This window comes from Oryctolagus cuniculus, chromosome 1, assembly GCF_051225735.1.
Source record: "Oryctolagus cuniculus isolate XC-2025 breed Fujian yellow rabbit chromosome 1, ASM5122573v1, whole genome shotgun sequence".
NCBI lineage: Eukaryota > Metazoa > Chordata > Mammalia > Lagomorpha > Leporidae > Oryctolagus > Oryctolagus cuniculus.
Window position 1 is genome coordinate 215,658,986 of NC_142867.1, and position 16,667 is coordinate 215,675,652.

Genomic DNA, 16,667 nt, shown 5'->3' on the forward strand with positions numbered 1-16,667 from the left:
AGGCATGGTAGTTAATGTGTATTTTTTTTTCTCCACAAAGAAAAACTACTTTAAAATATTTACAAATGAGAAAGGCAGACAACTGTTTCAGTGACTTCTGGCAGGGAAGATTAGTTTGTTTGTTTATTTACTCACTCAGCAAATATCTGAGTGTCTGCAAGGTGCAAAGCCCTGGGATTTGATAAGCAGACTCCTTTGTTTCACTTATTCAGACACGGTACTGCCAATCATCTATCTATATGTGCATATAGAAACAACTCTATTTTAGCGAAGCACTAATTTTAAAAAAGACTATTTTTTAGAGCAGTTTTGGATTCACAGCAAAGCTGAACAGGAACTACAGAGAACTCCTATTTGCCACCCATCCCCCAGTCCCCTCCACTACCTGCGTTCTGCACCCCAGTAATATATTTGTTACAATTGGTGAACTTATGTTAACACATCAACATCACCTAAAGTCCATAGTTAACTTTAGGGCTCACTCTTGGTGGTGAATTTTCCACTTTATAGGGTCACACAAAATAGTTTCACGGCCCTCAAAAATCCTCTGCCCTACCCCTATCCATCCCTCTCTCCCTCCTACCCTTTGGCAACCACTGATCATTTTACTGTCTTTATACTTTTGCCTTTTCCAGAGTGTCACATGGCTGAAATTATATTTAGACTTTACAAGTGGGCTTCTTCTAGAGGTCTCATCTAACAAGATATTTTTCTTGGACACAAACCAAATCACAAATCTCAATTATTCTAAATAAGATGCATGTGTGTACACATGGATATATATGATGCATCATTATTTTATATTCAACTAAGAATAAAACATCTGCCAACTAATTATAAGTAGCCATTGACTATTAGATGTATTACTGTTTCAGAAATGTTAAAATGTGTTCAAGTGTTTGTCAAAAGTATGTCTTAGAAGAGGATTTTGTTTGTTTGTTTTTTACCTATGTAAGCCACAGTTTAAAAAAAAGATTTGTGTGTTTGAAAGGCAGAGTAACAGAAAAGAGAGACAGAGAGATTCTACCTGCTGATTCACTCCCCAAATGGCCACTATGGTATGATCCAGCCAGGAGCCGGGACTCCATCCTGGTCTCCCACAGGAGTGCCAGAGATCTGACCAAGTACTTCAACTATCACCTGCTGTCTCTGGGTGGGCATCACCAGGAAGCTGGAATTGGAAAACTCAAACCAAGGCACCTCAATACTGGATGCAGGATCCCAAGTGGTGTCTTCATTGCTGTGCCAAACACCTGCCCAGGAAGTCTTTACCACTGACTTGGGTAGAACGAAAGCTATGTGGGGCTGGCACTGTGGCATAGCAGGTAAAACTGCCGCCTGCAGTGCCCACATCCCATATGGGCGCCTGTTCAAGTCTCGGCTGCTCCACTTCTGATCCAGCTCTGCTATGACCTGGGAAAGCAGTAGAATATGGCCCAAGTCTTTGGGCCCCTGAACCCATGTGGGAGACCCGGAAGTAGATAAAGACCTCCCTCCCCCCACCCCCCGCCTGTGCCTCACTGTAATTCTGCCTTTCAAATAAATAAATAAACCTTAAAAAAGCTATTAAACATCCAAAACTGATTCTCAATGTAGAAACTATTTTTCTAAATTGTAGTTTATCATTTAATTGTGGACTGAGATAGCTCATTCAATCATCATTATCTATAAGAAATAGCAATAAGAAACAATTTCTTTTCGAAATTGGACACAATTCTGAAATCTGCCAAGATAGGTCATGGAGTGTTTAAAAGGAAATAACTTGAAATAATAAACATTGTTTAAACAAAACCACCGAGAAACAGTATAAACTCATCTGGGCTAAAGAAACAAAATCTCCCTCGATGGACATTTTAAAAATAAACACTGGTTACCTTACTGTCCAGGGACTCTTTCCATTTTAGAGCAGTGACCATCAACCTGGACAATTACATTTTTCTAATAGTTAGCTAGCCACATTTTAAGTTTTTTGAAACGTGAAACTCATTTTTAACCTAATATATCCAAAATGTATCGTTTCAGCGTGTGCGTCATCAAGATACCACGCATTAACGAGATGGCCTTGAACCTTGGGGGCGAATTAACACAGCACAACTCAGTCTGAATTTGCTACACGCTAGGGGCTCGCGTGGCCCCATGTGGCTACCGTTTTGGCCAGCACGGTCTTAGAGGGCCTGAGTATCATTTGATTCTTCACATCCTGAACTTGGGAATTCCATTTATAATACACACCGTCTCTAAAACGCTCAGAGCTCTGTGAGGCACCTGGAGCTTATTTTGCTCTTGGGTCCGTTTCGATCCAAGATCCAAGATCCAGCATTCAGAGCAGCGAGGACGGAAGGCAAAGGGAAACCCTGGCGCGAAGGAACGAGGGCTGGTAGCCATGCCCGATCAGGAGGCAGCAGACGCAGCGAGCCCAGCTCGGGAGGCTGCCCGGAGCCCCGTGCCTTTTTCTGGGGGCGCCCGGGAGCTGCAGAGCCACAGACACAGCGACAGCAGCCTCCGACTGGACACCAGGTGCCGAGCCGCAGCCGCAGCCGATGGACCTGGCCAGGGCTGCAGCGTTGCCGGTCTCGGCGCCTCCGCCCGGGACTGCCGGGTGCACAGCAGCGAAAACCCGAGCGGGTGCAAGGCCCGTCTGCGCCCCACAAGGGAAGCCGCCCAGGGGCGCACTCGCGCCGGCGACGCTGCGGGCGCGCGGGCGGCGCGGTGGGCGGGCAGGAGCGGGCGCACCGCCCCCGGGGGGCGGGCGCCGCGGGTCCAGAGGGCGGAGGCGGGGCGGGGCGCGCCGGGGAGTCGGGGCGCGGGCCGCCGGTTTCCATTAGTGCGCGGACCTGCGGCGGCGAAGCAGAGCGGCTGAGCTACGCGGCCCGGAGCCCGGCGGGGAGGCGGCGGGGCGACAGCAGGTCGTAGGGACCGACCCGCGGCCGCCGGCGTCGGGAGAGGCGAGCCCGGGTGCTGGGCAGCGGCTGCCCTGACCACAGAGCGCGGCCCCGCAGCGCCCGCAGCCGCGAGCGCGCCGAAGGCAGCGCGCGGGCGAGTGCGCGCGGACGGGGGCGCGCAGGCCCTGCCCGCCCCTTCCGTCCCCACCCCCCTCCTCCCCTTCCTCTCCCCCACCTTCCTCTCGCCTCCCTGCGCCCCCGCATCGGGCGCCCACCCAGTCCTCCTCCGGCGCGAGCGCGGGCGGCGGCGGTAGCGGCCGGAGCGGGCCGGGCCCGGCCGGCGGGCCGGGGGATGGCGCTGCTGGACCTGGCCCTGGAGGGAATGGCCGTCTTCGGATTCGTCCTGTTCTTGGTGCTGTGGCTGATGCATTTCATGGCCATCATCTACACGTGAGTGAGAGGCAGCCGGAGCAGCTCGTGGCGGGGTCCGGCCGGGTGGACAGGCGAGGGCGGGAGGCTTTATGCGCTTTGGAGGGCACTGGAGTTGGGTGGGGGTGGAGACAGCGGATGCCCAGGCTGATCCCCCCCATCCGCTCTCCCCTTGGCCCGGTTGAGCGGGGGTCCTTGTAGGGGGAGGGGTGGGAGAGGATCGTGTTGGGCTGCTGGGTTGCAGGCGGCTGCAAAGCCAGAGCAGAGGAGGCTGCTCTTACGTGTCAGGCGGAAGGCTGCTGGCTGGGTCTGATTGTGTGGGGATTCGTGTGATGTTTCATCTGGGCCAAGACGTATGGTGGATTGTTTTCTCTCTCGACCTGGGCTACGTCCCTGTTACGATGGTGATCGTTCCCGCTCTTCTGGTAGCCGCTGCCCGCGTCCTGGAGACCCCCCTGTGGATTCTCTGCTTCCTAGGAGAGCTCTCTGTTCTCAGAAAGGTGTGAAGCACCTGTCTACCTCAAAAAAAAAAAAAAAATGTCCACCAGACCTCCGAGCTGGCGCTGTAGCTCTGTCGTCCCGGGTTCTACAATGCAGTTTGATTTTCTCTCCTATTTTCGATTCCTCATCAGTGGGTCTGTTTAGATCTGTACCCTCCGTCCTGCTGCCTAGGTCTCTTCAGCCTTCATGTAACACATAGTTCTTGAGGCCTACAGATCCCATTCACCGTCTTGGGGCTGGGGACACAACAGAGAGCAGGACAGAATTCCTGTTCTCGTGGCGCTTCCATTGAAAAGGAGGAGGCAGATCACCCAAGTCCAGATAGTGATAAAAAAAAAAAAAAAACTGAATAAAAAAGAACAGCATGAGGGGGATGAATAGAGACTTGAGGCGTGCGACTAGTTTTGCTGTTTCAAGAGTTAAGCTGTGTTTAAAATGAAATCTATGTCAATGAATGAAAGAATTGCGCAGAGCACATAGTAAGGATGCACATAGCTTTTTAGCCTGCAAAAGAAAAAAAAATCTTTATCACCAGCTAGAATGGGGTATATGTTAGTTGAGGAGAAGGAGGGTTTTAAGAAATTTATTACTTTTAGCTTTTCCTAAGTACAGAGAAGGTGTGCCTTTCCTTTCCTGGAATGCATTGTGTTAGTATTGGGCGGCATTTCTGGGGCCTGGAGAAAGATCCGCTGCTTGTGCAGATGCATTGGTGTATCTTTGGAGGTGAGGGAAGCCTCTTGGATATTGTTGGTCTTCATTTTTGGAGTTTGTGAGCTGTAGTCACTGAAGACATTGTGCAGTTCATTTTTTTTTTTTTTTTTTTTTTTGACAGGCAGAGTGGATAGTGAGAGAGAGAGAGAGACAGAGAGAAAGGTCTTCCTTTGCCGTTGGTTCACCCTCCAATGGCCGCCATGGCCGGCGCACTGCACTGATCCAAAGGCAGGAGCCAGGTGCTTCTCCTGGTCTCCCATGGGGTGCAGGGCCCAAGCACTTGGGCCATCCTCCACTGCACTCCCTGGCCACAGCAGAGAGCTGGCCTGGAAGAGGGGCAACCGGGAAAGAATCCGGCACCCCGACCGGGACTAGAACCCGGTGTGCCGGCGCCGCTAGATGGAGGATTAGCCTATTGAGCCACTGCGCTGGCCGTGCAGTTCATCTTTAATGTGTGAGTTCTTTAAAAACAATGTTGTTACTTTTTCAGTGATAACAATTTAAAAATAATTTCTATGTAAGGATTCAGACCACACAGAGAAGAATGAAGAAATTTAAAACATACATCAAAACTATCATTCCAATTACTTTCTCTCTCTCTCTCTCTCTCTCTGCACGTGTGACTGAGAGAGACAGAGCGGCAGGGAGAGGAACAGAGAGAAGGGAGTCATATGGTTATTATTTGTAACCTGCTCTCAAAATTCATCCATTTACAAAATGCTTACTGAGAAGCCAAATTGTCTGAGGCACTGTTCTAGGTGCTGGAAATGAGTGAAGATACACCAGGCCCCAGTTGCCATGGAGCTGCCTTGTAAAATCTCATGATTTTTTTTTTTCATGTCAGTAAATGAATGATCTCTGCATTATTTTTAATAGGTGCATGGTATTTTAGTTGATGAGGTACTACTATTTACTCTTGATGGGCATTTAGGTGGTTTTTGGTTTATGGCGATTACAAACACTGATGAATTCATGTGCATGCATCTTTGGGAGATGGTCTCCTTAGTTTACATTTCTGAAAGAGGAAGGAATCACTGGGCCAAAAGTGGTGTACGTTTCAATCTTTGATACATCTCGCAGCATAGAAATGTTGTATCTATTTATAGTCCTGGTAACGTTGTATGATGGTACCCACTTCCCTTTAATAGTCACTATCTTTTGTCTTAATTTCATGCCTTTAATTACAAGTTACACTGAATACTTTTTCATATTTGTTTGCTAGTTACATTTAATTGTATGTTACATGTTTAATCCTTTGCCTGTGCTGCAATTTGTTGCTGAATTTTTTTTGTTGTTATTGCTATGGAGGTAGCTTTTCTACCTGTCATATGTTACAGTTATTTTCCCTCTGTTTTGTCTTTCAACTTTGTATCTGTCTTATATTTAATGTAGAACCTTGGGTGTGTGTAAGTGTGTTTTACCTGGTAGTCAAAGTCTTTCCTGTTTTCTGACTCTGGTGTAATTTTTCTGTCTTCCCCATCTTCCCCGCCCCGCTCCGTTGTTATATATGTTAGTCTATGTTTCCCTTTAGTATTTCGACTTATCTCTCTTCATATTTTAAAACATTTTAATTTTTTAACTCACCTAATGTTTTACTTTGTTATACCATGAGATCTGAAGTGCTAATTTTAGTTTAATTTGTCCAAAAATTTTAACTTGTCTCCAATTCATTTACTGAATGACTGGTTATTCCACTGTTAGGAAATACTGTCTTTATTACAGAATAGATTCTTTTTTATATTTGGGAATGTTTTAAGACGTCCAAAACCATTTCATAGATTTCTTAGTTCTTGAACCACTATCCACTGTTTTAACTCATGAAATTTTATTATCTGGTGAGGAAAGTTATTTATTCTTTTGAAAAATTGTTTGTCTTTTTGCACATTTTTACTTCCGGATGAACTTTAGAATCATTTTTGCAGACTCCTAAATAATCTGGTTGGGTTTTTGTGGTTGAAAATGTTAAATTTATAGCTCAATATGGAGAAACTGTTTCCACATGGGACCATGGGACATTACTCTTCTCCCCCTTATATAGACATAATGACAGATGTCACATTTCTTTCATTAAGATTAATTCTATTGATGTACCTTAATATTCCAAATAAGCATCTGAAAGTGTCTGTACTCTTAGACTTGAGACAACTCCAGAATTACAGGGTTTTTGTGTGCTTAACTGTAAACCACAAGTTTTCTTAAAATGAACACAGATTGTATGTCTTCTTGAATCCTTTTTTGAAGTAAGACACATTATAAATAAATTAAGATGAGAGGATAGCAATACCCCCTTCTACAAACTTGGAGCTTATTTTCAAAAATTTATGTGGCTCTATATCTAGTAGTCAGATTAAGAAACGTAATGTATGAGCTTGTGTTTAATACAAATACATAATGAAACTGCAGAGCAGAACTGGAGCATTTTTAAAAACCAATTGGTTGCTTTACAGAAAATTAAATATAGTGTATTTAGTTAATTTAGATTTCAGATTTTATTGTGTATTTTTACAAAGAGATAAAGAGCTAAGTATTATTGGCCTGTGTTAAAAAAAAATGGAGCTGAATTGGATTACTACAATGAGTACCTCTTGTTCAGTGAAATTATTTGTTCTGATTTCATGGATGTCTTACAGTTTCTTTAAGCCTGCAATTTAAAACTCTTGTGATAACTTATGAACTAGAAAACCCTTACTTCCAAAGTTTTGAAACCATCTCCACTCATCTCTGCCAGTAGCTTTGCTCCCTTCCAATTTTAATATGTACCCAAGGTTTAATCACTTGATAACATGTTTTACATTGCAGGCACTTGGCAGAATTTCTTTGATGTTAATGTTCAGATTAGGGCCATCTGAAATTCAGGGGTCTTACTCCCCACATTTTAAATTGCCCCAAAATAACTAATGGTGATAACCTAAGCAGGCAGACTGGGTTAAATGATCTCTGTAGTTGGTGTGCTTCTTCTCTTGCTGCGAGGGCGAGTGTGGTTGCATAGCTTGGGGGCTGCGTGAAGTCGTGTAACAGACTGGAGCTGGTGTTGTCTTCCCCTGTCACCCTTCAGAGCCACATTGCTGGCTCAGGAGGGCATCTAAACCAGACACCGTCCCTGTTGTTCTCCTCTCTGCTCTTTTTCCCATCTCTCTCTCTTTTTTTTTTTCTTTCCTACTCCTGTCCCCCAGGTGACATTTTCTTTTCTCTCTGTATATAATATCCTAATGTTTAGCAATAGGCTTTCATCTTTTCAGTTAATTGGCTGGAGGTGCCAGGCTAGTGTGGAACTACTACTTGTATCTACAAATATTCACCAGCCTCTAGCAAAGTAGAAATCCTTTACCTGCACTTTTTTTTTTTTTCAAGTTAATTCTGCTTTCTACAAATAAGCTATTTCTAAACCTTTCTGGTATATCAACATTTATTACTGATGTACAATTTTTTTGAAGATTTATTTTATTTATTTGAAAGAGAGAGAGGTCTTCTATCCGCTGGTTCACGCCCCAAATGACTATAACAGCCAGAGCTGAGCTGATCCAAAGCCAGGAGCCAGGAGTTTCTTCCAGGTCAACCATATAGGTGGCAAGGGACCAAGGACTTGGGCCATCTTCTACTGCTTTCCCAGGCCATAGTAGAGAGCTGGATAGGAAATGGAGCTGCCAGAACTCGAACTGGCGCCCATGTAGGATGCCAGCACTGCAGGCCGGGGCTTTAACCCACTGTGCCACAGTGCTGGCCCCTAATGTACAATTTTTGAATGGAATTTATACACTTGATGTATCATGATAACTGCAATAAATTACTTGTCAGAAAGTAGTTGTATAACTGTTAACAAGTGGAATATTATTTTAAGGTGGGGTGACTTTTGTCTTCCATTCTTGAATAATATACTGGTGTTCTGAGCCAACTCAAAAGGTTGTTCTCTGGGCTCAGTCTGAAAGATGCCCTGGGAGTAATCAGATGTTGATCCATGGGATCATTGCTGTAGGACCACTTTTTGGCAAATGAATGAGCCCCTGAGCCCCTTTCCCATGAACCTAAGAAAATACAGAATTGGACTATAGTGTGATAGCTTTAAAGCGCAAAATGAAAATTGTCATTTACTTTGAATATTCCCTGAGAGTTCTGTGGATTCCTGGATCTCTGATCGCTGGCATTTCTCCCTGTAGTTTTATTCTTCTTCTAGTTTATTTTCTTTATCACAGCCTGATCTTACTTAGGTAAGATCTTAGGTCATGTATTTAAAATAATTCCTCATTGCCTTCAGGTTAAAAATTCAAGTGGCTTAAGAAGACAAACACAGATCTTTAGGAGCTGAACTATCTCCTGTACCAACTTTTCCACCGACATTCTCCTGGATGTGCAGTGAACGTTCTATAGACTTGTTTCCCCTTCCTTTCTTCTTTTTCCTTTCCTTTCTCTCTCTCCTTTTTGCTTAATTAACCCCTCTTCATTCAGATCATTCTAGATTTTAGTTCCTTCCTATGTTGAGATCCGCTATCCTTCCATAGTACTTTGGATTTACCCATCTGAATTGTAGATGAGGGCTAAGTTGTCTCTTTTCCCTATCATACGATAACTTTTCTAGGGCAGTGATGATGTGTTATTTTCTATTGTCGTTCTAGTGTTTACTAAGCACTCAGTTATTACTTGTTGAATGGATGATCTTTCAAGTTTCTCCAGTATTAATATTGGGTTTTGCTTATTCATTTATTCAGTCTCAGTTTGTTATTTGAGTTAGTTGATTGGCTTTGGGCATGCTTGGGGCTGGTGTTGTGGCACAGGGGCTGAGCCACCACTTGCGACACCAGTATTCCGTATTAAAGAGTGGGTTCGAGTTCCGGCTGCTCTGCTTCTGATCTAGCCCTCTGCTGATGCACCTGGGAAAGCAGTGGAAGATGGCCCACGTTCTTGCGTCCCTGCCTCCTGTACGGGTGACCCAGATAGAGTTCCTGGCTCCTAGCTTCAGCCTGGTAAAGCCCTAGGCTGTTGGGGGCATTTGGAGACTGAACCAGAGGATGAAAGATATCTCTCTCTCTCTCTGTGTGTGTATGTGTGTCTTTCTCTCCCTGTCACTCTGCCTTTCAAATAAATAAGTAAATGTATCTTTTTAAATCACATAGAATTTGGGGGCTGGTGCTGTGGCATAGTAGTTAAAGCCACCACCTGCAGTGCTGGCATCCCATATGGCGCTAGTTCAAGTCCCGGCTGCTCCACTTCCAATCCAACTCTGTGCTAATGGCCTGGGAAAGCAGTAGAAGATGGCCCAAGTGCTTGGACCCCAGAACCCATGTGGGAGACCCAGAAGAAGCTCATGGCTTCAAATAGGCCCAGCTCCAGCCATTGCAGCCATATGGGGAGTGAACCAGCAGATAAAAGATCTTTCTCTCTGTTTCTCCCTCTCTCTGTCTATAACTCCACCTCTCAAATAAATAAATAAATAAATATTTTAAAAAGAAAAAAGAATTTGGTTAGATGCTTTCAGTAGTCATAGATTTTAGTTAAATTAATAGGACAGTGGGGCAGGTAATTGGCCCAGTAGTTAAGTCGATACTTGGAACACCAGCGCCCCATTTAGGAATGTCAAGCTGTTGCACTTCCAGTCCAGCTTCCTTCTAACATGCAGCCAGGGAAACAGCAGATGATAGCTCAAGTACGTGGATCTATGCCACACACAAGGGAAACCCAGATTGCATCCCACACCCTTGGCTTCAGCCTGACCCAGCCCTGGCTGTGGTGGCCATTTGGGGAGTGAACCAGAAGATGGAAGTACACTCCCCTTCCCTGCTCCTCATTTTAAAATAAAGTGAAAAAAAAATTTTTTTAAAAAGAATTTACCTGGACCAGATAGTATCATTATCTCACCATTTCTAACCAAATGTGGGTTAAAGTAGAAACAGGGCCATATCAATAACTTGTTGACTTACAAATTCTTGGTTAAGTCTGGATTGTCCCCCTCAAGGTTTTCCAAAGGGAATGCCTGTCTTGCCATAAATAATCTTTACCCTTAGATCTGCCCTGGAGGAATGTGGAGCCCAGGGCTACTCTGAGTTGTTTGACAAATGCCATCATAGCAAGTGTCTCCACTCTTCCTCCATAGAAATTTATTTTATGCACAAAATAATTTAATTTAAGCATTAAGTTCAACTTTAAAGGATTGTGAAGCAGGGGAGAGGGACCCTCTCATTTGTTTCCCATTCATGTGAAAGGAGTGGATTTTGAGTATATGGGGTGTGAGGGTGTCCTGTGTTTTTGAGCACCACCTGATGGGTTCATGTCTCCTGGGTGCCTGTCTTATTTAGTAACTGCCAGCAAGCTGTTGTGCTGTACCCATTTTCCATGCACTGGGGCTAATTCTGTCGTCCCCAAAGTGATAGTGAGTTGATTTTTTATTTTTATTTTTTTTATTTTTTTTTATTTTTTTTTTTTTTTTGGCAGAGAGGGAGATGGGAAGGGTGGTGAGGGATCTTGTAGAAGTTAGGAAAGCTCTTCTACTTCTTTTCTGTGTGGTGGAATCCTTTATATTCTTTGTATGGAAGGCCATCATCCAGCAACAAGAGTGTGTTTCTCTGCTCAGCTAACTCACGGCTGATTATTTTTCACTGTTAAGACTGCATTTAGTCAAAGGTATGCTTTGTGTTGCTGATCAAGCTCATGCAACAGCATTTTAGAAATGCTAACTGCTGTATGGAAATAACATTACTCATTAACACATATTGATCATAAACATGGAGTCCCAGCCTTGCAGAGCACAATTAGAACTTTTAGTCACTGTCTCGGACTGGGCGAAGCATGGCCCTGCTGGTACAGCAATCAGCCTAATTTTTCATGAAATATTAACTAGCTTCGTGACATGGGGCAGGGGAGATAAATTCCTTTGAATCAGATAAATTGGCTCAGCTGAATCCCACAGCAGAACTGTAAAAGCATCACAATCAGGCTGTTAAGCAAGGTGATCTTTGTCCTTATGGAATCCATATTCTCCCGTTGAAGCCCAGAGTGGCTCTTCCCACTTGGGTCTTCCTTGTGAAGAGCTGTCCGTGTTGAGGTTGCTGCCAAGGCTGCTCACCTCTGCTCTGCATTTTCCCTCTCCCTGAGGGGCGTCCCTTCGTCCTGCTAAAGCCACGTTAAGCTATAAAACTGCAGATGTCATGCAAAAACCATGTCATGAAAATCTCTACAGAGAGGGAGGGACGGTGAGCCCAAAGGATGAGAGGGTGAAACAGTGAAGGATAACGATGACATCACCATTCTAGAGAGGTGGGGTGCGAGGAAAGAAAAACCAACCAAGCTACCCTGAGGCCACCCCATCCGCTCAGAGGTTGAAAGCCCTTGTGCGGGGTGACAGTTGGGGTTCATGAAGCCAAGGCAGCTGGGACATTCCGCAGAAGCCCCAAAGATGCCTTACTGGCCGGTGGCACGCCTTGACCTGTTCCCTGATTAAGTGTCCTTTTCACTCACAAGGAGAAAAGCAGGGGCCCGAAGGCCTGTCTCTTTCGCCTGTGGTTCAACCCCACAACCTTGGGACCTAGGCGCTGCTCCCCTGCCCCCGCTGCAGGCTGGAGGCAGGCCCAGCCTTGCAGCCCTGTTCCAGGGGCTCCTCCCCAGCCTGGCCTTGAGGGTGGTGATACCCCAGTGACACCAGTGCTGCTGCCTTTTTTTTTTTTTTTTTTTTATAGTGACCCTAGCTCTTGATTTAAATTTGCCTTTGAAAGTAATTTCTGGGGAAAATGATAATGTATATTGAAAACACTGTCTGGTCTGCCCCATCAAAGTTGCCCACTTGAGTTTAGGATTCATTTTGTCTTTAAAATGAAATCAGAACCATTGACTAGCCATGGAGGAAGCCTGTTCCCTTTATACCCAGTGCTTTCCTGAGAATGTGAGAATATCGGCTTTCTGGAAATTAGATGGACATACGTATCAGAACAGAAGATTTTATTTCAAGAGAACCAGGATTGCTGTTGTAATCCCAAATTAGGGCTCCTGCTGGCCCAGATGCCTGGGACAGTCTGTCCCTGAGAGCCGACCAGGTGACGGGGACGCGGGATTTCCCGCGGGCCTGGGCTCAGCGGGAAGGCTGACTTTGAGGCTTGGCTCACTGGCCTGGGCAACACAGAACTGAGTCTCTTTGGAGTCCCCCAAAAACATCCTCAGGCTGCAAGATGGCATTGCCTGGAAGCACGTGGTTACCAGTAGTTACTGTGTGCATTGTTTCTGCCCCATCGGCCCCTTGCCTCCCAGACCTGAGGGTGGCCCGCTGTCCCTGTGCCAGAGCCAAGGGACAAGGGATTCCTGTGGCTTACGATCCAACATCCTGAGTTAACTGAGGTCAAGATACGCAGGTTTTCTGGCAACCGAGACCCCATTGAACAGTGTAAAAAGAACTCAGATGAAAACAAACCAGTTAGGCCATTTTTAATGGATAGTAATTTGTGATAATTAATGTCCCTTACTCTCATATTTGTATTATTTGTATACTTTTGGGTGATGTCTATAAAACTTTTAATTTGTTCTTAAACATTAGGTTTAAAGGCTCTTGAAGATTTAACTTTGAATGTAATGTTAGCTGAAATATTGCACATAATTTAAACTGCATTAGTTCTATGCAGTGTTTCGACTTAACTCTCCTTGAACCACACTTGAGGGCTTTTGTTCCCTGCTGCCTTTTTAATCGTTCTTTTTTCTTTTTCAAGGAGTTATTTTATTTATTTGAAAGGGAGAGAGAGAGAAAAATATCTTCCATCTGCTGGTTCACTCGCCCAATGGCTTCAACAACCAGGGCTGGGCCGGGCCAAGGCCAGGAGCCTAGAACTCCACCTGGGTCTCCCATGCTGGTGGCAAGGACCCAAGAATTTGGGCCATCTTCTTAGCAGGGATCTGGATTGGAAGTGGAGGAGCCTTGACACAAACCAGCCCTTACAGGAGATGCTAGTGTCATAGTTGGTGGCTTAACCCACTGTGCCACAGTGCCGGCCTCCTCTTTTAGTCATTCTGAATACGCGAGACTTGGTTTTATATTTATGAGAACTGAACCTAATGGCCTAATATAAAATATTTATGAAAGAATCTTTTAAAAATATTAGAAATTCCAGTCTTCCTGTTTTGGTGCGTTCGTCTCATCACTGTTTGACATCTCTAATTCTCCGTGGCAGAGAAGTTACAGCTGATGGGGAAATGTTCTTGGCCCAACCTCCCCCCCATTACCAATTACAGATAACAGTAACTGTCATTGAATGTTTACTTTGTGGCTTCATCTCCTGTATTTCTCACAACACCCTATGGGGCAGGTACTATTATCCACACTTAAAAAAAAAATGTTTCAGATAAAGGAGTAACTTGCCCAAGGAGCCCTCACAGCTAGGAGGTGCATAGCAGCGCTGGCAGCCTGCCACCAGCTCAGGCTGTTAACTGGTGTGCTGCACACTGCCAGGGCAACCTAAAAATATCCCGGAAGTCACCCGGAAGGATAGAGTATCTGTATAGGATAGAGTATCTGTATGGGAGTTTCCCAGTTGTTACCCGGCTTTGTTTCAGACCATTGGCACCTTCAGGTTCCTATGGAGAGAGTCCCTGCTCCTGCCTCCTGCAGTCCTCCTCACCCCCCACCCCCCAACCCCTGCATTCCTGGGGGTCCTGAGCAGCTCTTTCAAAGGCCTCCCATTTTTAGCCCACCCCATCGCTGCTGGGCTTCCTTGGTTTCCACTTCTACCCTATTTTGTTTTAACAGTGACCTTGTCTGGCTAGACCTGTGATGCTCAGCTTTGCGCTCTGGAGTCTCGTGGGGGACTTAAAACACACACACACACACACACACACACACACTCACACACACACACACACACACTGCTACCTGGGTGTCAGCCCCGGGCATTCTGATTTAATTGGGCCTGGCATCAGGAGTTCTGCAAACTCCCCAGGTGATTCTAACTTGGGCTTAGGCTGAGAATGACTGCCCTGGGCTGTTTATCCACAGTTGTGTCCAGCACCTGCCTGCTCTTGGCTTCGTTTAAATCTCCATCTGGCCCAGAACCCCTAGTGCATCACTTCTGGCCTGCCCCTTGCCCTGCCTTGCCTCCCATCATACCAGTCTGCCCTGTTGTCCTCAAGCCATCCAATAATTTATAGCTTCTCAGCTTTCAAATCCTGCTGAGGGTAAGCATGCAGCCATGTGGGTTAGTACTACGACCCATTCATGGTCTCAGGTCTCAGCTGAGCCTACAGTGCTGTCTGGCAGTGCTTGGTTTCTATGTTTAGCTCTGCTGCCCGTTCCTAACAGAGCCTCTTCTAAATCTTCACCGTTCTGCCACATTCTGCCCAGGTTACCTGAATGAACTCCTGCCTCTCACTGGGAACCCTAGCATGCTGTTAATTGTTTTTTGTTTTTTGTTTTTTGTTTTTTTCCTCTTTACCCATTGGCTGTCTCCCTTAGCCTGTATATGCAAATATTCCTTAAAAAGTCAAACCGAGGGGTGAGCACTTGGTGTAGCATTCAAGACACTGCTTGGGACGCCCACATCCTGTTCCGGCTGGGCTTCCTATCCCGCTCCCCGCTAATGTACACCCTGGGAGACAGCAGGTAGTAGCTTAGAGTGCTGCGGTCCCTGCCACCCTCAGGGGGCAGAATTGGGCTCCTGGTTCCTGGTCTCAGCCTGGCCCAGCACTGGCTGCTGTGGACTTCTTGGGGAGTGAACCAGTGCATGGAAGATCTCTCTCTTTCTCCCTCTCTGACTTTTAAATGAAAAAAAATTTCGAAAGTCAAACTGGGCCGGCGCCATGGCTCACTAGGCTAATCCTCCGCCTTGCGGCACCAGCACACCGGGTTCTAGTCCCAGTCGGGGCGCCGGATTCTTTCCTGGTTGCCCCTCTTCTAGGCCAGCTCTCTGCTGTGGCCCGGGATGGCAGTGAAGGATGGCCCAAGTGCTTGGGCCCTGCACCCCATGGGAGACCAGGAGAAGCACCTGGCTCCTGCCTTCAGATCAGCGCGATGCGCCGGCCACAGCGCAGCTGCCATTGTGGGGTGAACCAACGGCAAAAGAAGACCTTTCTCTCTGTCTCTCTCTCTCACTGTCCACTCTGCCTGTCAAAAAAAAAAAAAAAAATAGAACTGATAAATGCTGCTGCTCCTTTTCTTTTCATTCAGTATCAGGTTTGGGGAGAAGCTAGTATTTACTCACTGGTATCACATCTCACACCCAGTATTTTGCTTTTTAACTTATTTCTGTCTACCTTGTGTTCCATCACGTGCCCCATCCCTGCCACAAGTGCCTGGAGGTCACCAAGTACATCCTCAGAAAGTGTTCAGTTCTTATCCCATTGGTAGCATTACTGAAAGGAGAAAACAAAATCCAAAGAAATCCTTCTGTGACTTGACTTTCATCCTCGCCATCTGTCTGTTTCCCTAATCACCACTTGCTTTTCTCCTTCATGTATTACTGGTTCTGTAAAACTGGTTATATTCCTTTTTAGCCACCTGCAAATAGCATGCTCTATCTTGGGAAAGTTTGTTTACTTATGAAACTCTGAATGGCTCCCATATCTTTTTTAAAAGATTTATTCATTTATTTGTTTGAAAGCCCAAATGACAAGAAAGTGAGAGTAAGAGAGAGAGAGGGAGAAATCATCCATCTGGGGGTTTACTCCCCAAATGCCCTCAATTGCCAGGACTGGGCCAGGACAAAGCCAAGAGCCGGGAACTCCATCTCCGTCTCCTGTGTGGGTGGCAGGGACTCATGAGCCATCATCTGCTGCCTCTAGGCATGTTAGCAGGAAACTGGATCAGAAACAGAGTAGCGGGGACTTGAACCAGGTACGCCTATATGGAATGGGGGCATCCCAAGTAGCAGCTTAATCCACTGTGCCACAAACCTGCCCTTACTCCCATGTTCTTATCTCTAGGTTAACCATACCTACGGGGTGCTGTGTGTGTTTATTTACATTTCATCTATTCAACAAGAATGTACTATGTGTGTCATCATTTTTGGTGGCTTTGGAGAATCTATGGTCTCCTGAAGTGTTTGTCTACGTGTGGTTCACTGCCAGCCTGGCTCAGAATCACGTGGGATGCTTACGAAAATGCAGAATCCTGGGCTCTTCCGCTGGTGCATCCAGAAAGTTCATAGCTCTCTGCCCGTGAGCACTGTGTATACTGGGTGTTGC

At 45.8% G+C, this 16,667-nt stretch overlaps 1 protein-coding gene across 1 annotated transcript in view; it reads left to right on the forward strand.

Annotated features, from left to right (window-relative positions):
- Nucleotides 1-2,799: 2,799 nt before the first annotated feature.
- UGCG (UDP-glucose ceramide glucosyltransferase) overlaps nt 2,800-16,667 on the forward strand; it is a 39,295-nt gene continuing 25,427 nt past the window's right edge. Inside the window, exon 1 of the mRNA XM_070055584.2 lies at nt 2,800-3,332. Within this exon, the coding sequence (XP_069911685.1) occupies nt 3,235-3,332 (98 nt within the window). The 5' untranslated portion in view covers nt 2,800-3,234. The remainder of the gene's footprint in view (nt 3,333-16,667) is intronic.